At 51.2% G+C, this 4,692-nt stretch overlaps 17 protein-coding genes across 17 annotated transcripts; 5 read left to right on the top strand and 12 right to left on the bottom strand.

Moving 5' to 3' along the window:
* Positions 1 to 602: 602 nt before the first annotated feature.
* On the bottom strand, positions 603 to 911 carry T310_6050 (uncharacterized protein; the record flags this gene model as incomplete). The annotated part of the gene is made up of 1 exon (XM_013471131.1): positions 603 to 911. A coding segment is annotated over one exon (309 nt), but the record flags the coding sequence as incomplete, so codon positions are not given.
* Positions 616 to 939, bottom strand: T310_6049 (uncharacterized protein; the record flags this gene model as incomplete). The annotated part of the gene is made up of 1 exon (XM_013471130.1): positions 616 to 939. A coding segment is annotated over one exon (324 nt), but the record flags the coding sequence as incomplete, so codon positions are not given.
* T310_6048 (uncharacterized protein) lies at positions 656 to 943 on the top strand (the record flags this gene model as incomplete). The annotated part of the gene is made up of 1 exon (XM_013471129.1): positions 656 to 943. A coding segment is annotated over one exon (288 nt), but the record flags the coding sequence as incomplete, so codon positions are not given.
* T310_6047 (uncharacterized protein) lies at positions 742 to 1,065 on the top strand (the record flags this gene model as incomplete). Its single annotated transcript, XM_013471128.1, has 1 exon — positions 742 to 1,065. A coding segment is annotated over one exon (324 nt), but the record flags the coding sequence as incomplete, so codon positions are not given.
* Positions 1,066 to 1,319: 254 nt separating this feature from the next.
* Positions 1,320 to 1,976, bottom strand: T310_6044 (C2H2 finger domain protein; the record flags this gene model as incomplete). The annotated part of the gene is made up of 1 exon (XM_013471127.1): positions 1,320 to 1,976. A coding segment is annotated over one exon (657 nt), but the record flags the coding sequence as incomplete, so codon positions are not given.
* T310_6037 (uncharacterized protein) lies at positions 1,940 to 3,103 on the bottom strand (the record flags this gene model as incomplete). The annotated part of the gene is made up of 1 exon (XM_013471126.1): positions 1,940 to 3,103. A coding segment is annotated over one exon (1,164 nt), but the record flags the coding sequence as incomplete, so codon positions are not given.
* Positions 3,104 to 3,109: 6 nt separating this feature from the next.
* On the bottom strand, positions 3,110 to 3,385 carry T310_6036 (uncharacterized protein; the record flags this gene model as incomplete). Its single annotated transcript, XM_013471125.1, has 1 exon — positions 3,110 to 3,385. A coding segment is annotated over one exon (276 nt), but the record flags the coding sequence as incomplete, so codon positions are not given.
* On the bottom strand, positions 3,168 to 3,686 carry T310_6035 (C2H2 finger domain protein; the record flags this gene model as incomplete). The annotated part of the gene is made up of 1 exon (XM_013471124.1): positions 3,168 to 3,686. A coding segment is annotated over one exon (519 nt), but the record flags the coding sequence as incomplete, so codon positions are not given.
* Positions 3,503 to 3,790, bottom strand: T310_6034 (uncharacterized protein; the record flags this gene model as incomplete). The annotated part of the gene is made up of 1 exon (XM_013471123.1): positions 3,503 to 3,790. A coding segment is annotated over one exon (288 nt), but the record flags the coding sequence as incomplete, so codon positions are not given.
* Positions 3,586 to 3,900, bottom strand: T310_6033 (uncharacterized protein; the record flags this gene model as incomplete). The annotated part of the gene is made up of 1 exon (XM_013471122.1): positions 3,586 to 3,900. A coding segment is annotated over one exon (315 nt), but the record flags the coding sequence as incomplete, so codon positions are not given.
* T310_6032 (uncharacterized protein) lies at positions 3,725 to 4,000 on the top strand (the record flags this gene model as incomplete). The annotated part of the gene is made up of 1 exon (XM_013471121.1): positions 3,725 to 4,000. A coding segment is annotated over one exon (276 nt), but the record flags the coding sequence as incomplete, so codon positions are not given.
* On the bottom strand, positions 3,791 to 4,126 carry T310_6031 (uncharacterized protein; the record flags this gene model as incomplete). The annotated part of the gene is made up of 1 exon (XM_013471120.1): positions 3,791 to 4,126. A coding segment is annotated over one exon (336 nt), but the record flags the coding sequence as incomplete, so codon positions are not given.
* T310_6030 (uncharacterized protein) lies at positions 3,826 to 4,152 on the top strand (the record flags this gene model as incomplete). Its single annotated transcript, XM_013471119.1, has 1 exon — positions 3,826 to 4,152. A coding segment is annotated over one exon (327 nt), but the record flags the coding sequence as incomplete, so codon positions are not given.
* Positions 3,901 to 4,287, bottom strand: T310_6029 (uncharacterized protein; the record flags this gene model as incomplete). Its single annotated transcript, XM_013471118.1, has 1 exon — positions 3,901 to 4,287. A coding segment is annotated over one exon (387 nt), but the record flags the coding sequence as incomplete, so codon positions are not given.
* On the top strand, positions 4,001 to 4,294 carry T310_6028 (uncharacterized protein; the record flags this gene model as incomplete). Its single annotated transcript, XM_013471117.1, has 1 exon — positions 4,001 to 4,294. A coding segment is annotated over one exon (294 nt), but the record flags the coding sequence as incomplete, so codon positions are not given.
* On the bottom strand, positions 4,136 to 4,459 carry T310_6027 (uncharacterized protein; the record flags this gene model as incomplete). The annotated part of the gene is made up of 1 exon (XM_013471116.1): positions 4,136 to 4,459. A coding segment is annotated over one exon (324 nt), but the record flags the coding sequence as incomplete, so codon positions are not given.
* Positions 4,170 to 4,466, bottom strand: T310_6026 (uncharacterized protein; the record flags this gene model as incomplete). Its single annotated transcript, XM_013471115.1, has 1 exon — positions 4,170 to 4,466. A coding segment is annotated over one exon (297 nt), but the record flags the coding sequence as incomplete, so codon positions are not given.
* Between the last annotated feature and the right edge of the window lie 226 nt (positions 4,467 to 4,692).

Raw genomic sequence — 4,692 nt, 5'->3', positions numbered from 1 at the left:
GTCTGCGTCGACTGCCAGTAGTAGACGCGCCAGACCGTTCCCTGAAGCCGTAGAAAAGGTAAAGAAAGAGTAGATGAACCTAGTCTAATGTGACGAACCCAAATTCATTCCCTAGTAGATCTATCCTGAAGGTATGGAGCGGTTCAATACTAGAAGACTAGGTTAGGGGGAAAAAGAAGAAGCCAGGAGATGAGGCCCCAAGAGGGGGTCATAGGCCTGGTATTCTGCCGGTCCATTCCTTCACCGCCTACGACACCGCTCACATGATCCCGAGTATCAGCGCCGTCACATAATTTATTTATTATAGTACTATAAAATTAACTAGTTAACTAGGATAATAATAGTAATAATAATAGTACCTTACGTCAGGTGTAAATTTGGAAACTTTGATGTTAATAGGTACCCACTGTATCAGGGGCCTGGGCCAGGGCTGGGCTGGACTGGGCTGGACTGGAGTCTAGACCTGGTTGGCAAGCCCTGCCTAGATACTCCGTACTTGCCTAGCTAGGCAATAATAATGTGGGCCGAATTCCATGGGCTAGTGGCCTTGTCAGGCCGTCATATATAGATAATAGAGGGCCAGAAGCCTGTGCTAACCATTCCTACGAGGAACGATCAACTACTAATGCGATTGATTGATGATTGTTTCTCATGACGTCGTTGGGTTGTGAGAACATGCCGATATGTATGTATGTACAGCACCCATCCATCATCCATCCTGACACTCTCAACCCACCGTAATGTATATGCAGGAAATATGTACCCCCGGACTTTTCTCCCTCCCAACTTGTACAGTACCCCGTCAGGCACCTCATATACCTCCCTCCAACACGAAAACTCGGAGGTGATTTGTATATACTCCAAAACAAACGACGAGGCAGGCCAAAGCCGACAAGAAAACAAACATATACTCACGAAACTCATGAACCCATATTCAAGCTAGCCTCCCGGCCGTTGCTCAACTTCGAAAGCAATCAAAATGTTCATGTCACATCAATAGCTGTCGCTTTTCACACAACAGATCCCTCCGCCCCTGCTACCCAAATATGTAAATATGTAATATGACCACATCTTTTACTCCGAACCCACTGTCACTGCCCAGATCACGACACGTAAGACCAAGATGGACCAAAAAGAAAAGAAAAAAAAAAGGACAACGTTAAGACAAGCAAGTGAACGGAATGTGAAAGAAACGAAAACACCACATGCAGTTTCAAACTGTTATATGCGATGTAAATAAAGGGTAGAAGAAGGAAAAAGAAGAAAATAATATTCAAAAAAAAATCCCTGAAGAAATAAAACTCGAAGACTAACGCTGATCACGATTCGTCCATGACCTCGTCGATAGTATTCGAGGTACGCGTGCCTGACGTTGTGGAGCCAGCTCCACCGTTCGTATGGTCCGGTCTTCTGGATCCCTGTTCATTGATGTTACCCAGTCTGGCCTCAGACTGTGGCTCCTCCTTCATGCAGGCATTTTCAAGAATATTGGTCCACTTGCCGCTCGTGCCCGCATGGCTGTGCTTCAAGTGCTGTCGGAAGTGATCCGCCCGGTAGAATTTCTTGACATTGTTGCACTCGCCGAATTTGTGCACACTAGTCAAGTGCTCAAACCGACGCTCCCAGTCTGCTTGAGGAAAATTGGGAAATTCCTCGCCGCAATAACCGCAGGTGTCGTGAGATGGACCCGCGCTGGTCTGTGCACTGGGTGATGTAGATGGGTGGAAGGCAGCCTGATAGCTAGGAAGCGCAGCACAAGACCACGAATGGCGGCGCAAATGGAGAGAATTCTGGTGCCGCTCGGCCTCGTTTTTATTTTTAAACCGATTATTGCAGAACTGACACGAATATTGCTTCTCGGATTCGTGAGCCCTAGATAGATACCAAAGATCAGCAAGACGACATCTAGCAGAACAGACTCCCTGCTGAAAAGGGAGGATTAAAAAGGCGTAACCAACCGCAGTTCCTCTAGCGTATCAAACTTCTTAGGCTTTTTAGGACAGCATTCGCAAATATACATTCCTCCAATCTTGGGACCATTAGGTTTCGGCGCATTCAGAGCGGTCTGCACAGACATCTTCCGGTTGGAAGAGGTCGATTTCGGATCCGTGGGGTTGGTGTATTGCGGCCCTTTCGCTGCGGGAACACCGGCCAGAGATCCACTGGGGCTGGGCTGGTTCAGAACTGTCTTGTCCTGGCATTGCTCCAGCTCCGACTTGGGCGAGAGACCCCCAGAGGAGAGACGATCGTAGGAAGATATGCTCGTCATGCTGCTGCCACCAACGGATAGGGAAGCCGAAGAGCTGTACGACGCAGACGTTCGGAAACTCGCCGAGGAGGCAGATGACAGCGATCCATGGCTTGGGGGATACCGAGAGCCAGGTGACACGGCGCCCGAGAACGGAAGTCCACTCATTCTTCGCGAGGCAAGATCGCCATTACTAGTCGCTTTGTGAAGAGTATGACGGTCATCGCCAGTCAGCTCACGCGGCGGAGATGACGCTCGTCGCTTCATCCCTTGCTGTTTCGAATGGCTGGACATGCTGTCCAAGTAGGGAGGTGTACGCTCACTATGAAGTTGCCGGGACTGCCCGCTTTCATCGACAGAGAACTCTCCCTCGACATCCGAGAAGACGCCCTGATCATAGCTCCCCCTGTTCGACCGACTGGAGAGACTGAACGTATCTTCAAACTGTGGAGTCGTAGCCCCTGCTTGTCGTCGTCCTGCGTCGAAATCCATCCCGGAAGACGGCGCACTGCTCTCAACACTCGGGCTCCGATAATCTGTATAGTCCTTCCATCCTGTTTTGGTGCCTGGAGAAATGGCACCCGACTGAAAGACACTATTGCGGGAATCTGGAGCGCCAGGTGGTCCATCAGAAATCGGCGAGGGCAGGAATCCGCTCCCTAAGCTTCTCGAATGGAAAGGCAACGTAGATATCGAGCCCCGGTCGCTTCCTAGACTGACGGATGGTCGAGGAGGAGAATGAGGCTTTCCAATTTTGGACAAAAGTTGCCGGTCATAATTATCAGAGTTGTTCTTCACACTCTTTAACGAGAAATCCCTCTCCCCCTTAAGACTGTCGACCAGCAGATCAGCACATCACAGTTACAACTCTTCCAATTGAGGAACTCCCGAAGGAAGAAAAAAAATAAAGACGGTGTACTCACATTGGTTCGGACAAGTTTGTAGAAATTGAATTCCTGAAGCCCTCCTCGACTGACGATGCTGGAGGCTCGATCTTAATTTGGGTTTGAGGAGACTGCTCCAAAGAGCCACTTTTTCCTCTTCCATCTGAATCGCCAAGGTTGATTTTCTCCAATCGTGGGATCGGTTCAGGGCGACGGTGACCTCCAAACAGACTCGAGCTTGGATTAATGGGGGCTAATTTGCCGACATCCGGCGCACCCATGGAATTCGCATGAAGCCAGCCGACATCGTGGCCGTCCTCGAGAGCGTTGATCCGTGGAGGTGGGGGTAACGGAGGAGGAGCAAAGTTCTCTACGGTTTTGTTCGGAATGGGCATTGGTCCCCTTGACGAGAACGACGATCCGGACATATGGCGGTCGTAACTGTTATTGCAATCATGAACGTGAATCGACGGGGTCGAGGACAGACGTGGAAGGTCCATATTTGACGAAAAATGGCCACGGGCTGGACATCCAAGGGGAGGCGATGGAAATATTCAGACCCATGTACGAGACAGCAGACGTCCGCAAGTAGTTTGCCAAGACGCAGGTAGGAACTGTTGCACGTAAAAGGACCAGCCGGACGACACACTCTCTTCTCTCAGTCACGGTAACACCTCCAAGAAAGGGCCTTGATCGTGGACAAATTTCGATGGTGAATCGATGTTCCTGTGGCACCGTGGATCCAACCGAGCAGGCAAGAGACGGACGTCAACGTCTGGAAATGCACCGGCTCAGGAAAGAGCGCTCGAGACAAGAACGTACCCTCCTCAAATCCTCGATAGATATTTGGATTTCCACAACGGCATGAGGAGAGCAGGGAAGAAAGCTCGTCCAGGCAGAGGTAAGGACTGCCACTTCTTTCCGCAAATCGTATGGCGCCAGAAGCTGTTTCAACGGTGGGGAAGGGACGAAAAGCGCAAGAGCATGCCGCAACTCAGAGAAATCAACGGCAGGCCATGAATTGGGGGGAGTACCGATCAACGGAGGAGGGCCAGCCAGCCAAGCGCGAGGAGGCGGCGGCAAGGTGGTTGACCGCCGCGGGTGGAAGCAGAAGCGCAGCAGTAAGGCTGGTATAGATAGAAACAACAAGAACGGTCAGTGAGCGACAGGGACCGAGACAGGACTGCTGGAAAGTGCCCGGGCTGCAGGCAATGGGAAAAAAAAAGAAAAAGAGGTAACGGACTAGGATCACAAAGATCGAGGTGCACCGCAAGTCGGGAAGAAGGGCAGCTGCGACTGGGGGAGGTACGTGCAGCAGTAGTACCCGTTAATAATTAGTTCGTGGTGCTGGAGGACCAAACAGTATTGGCTCTATGTAGCCAAGCAGCCACCTTTGGGCTGCAGAGAGTGCGTTGTCGGTGGCACGCCGCAGAGACAACGGAAGTCGCAGAAGGAACAAAGCACGACTTCAGGCGTCCATGGGCGACGGGACTCGGCCTCGCAGCTGCAGGGTGGTGCGATGGCGATAGACGCGGGTGGTGACGCGGTATGGGGAGGGGA

Source organism: Rasamsonia emersonii (assembly GCF_000968595.1).
Source record: "Rasamsonia emersonii CBS 393.64 chromosome Unknown ctg1118621760357, whole genome shotgun sequence".
In the NCBI taxonomy this organism is placed as follows: domain Eukaryota; kingdom Fungi; phylum Ascomycota; class Eurotiomycetes; order Eurotiales; family Trichocomaceae; genus Rasamsonia; species Rasamsonia emersonii.
This window is presented reverse-complemented; position numbering and strand designations above follow the sequence as displayed.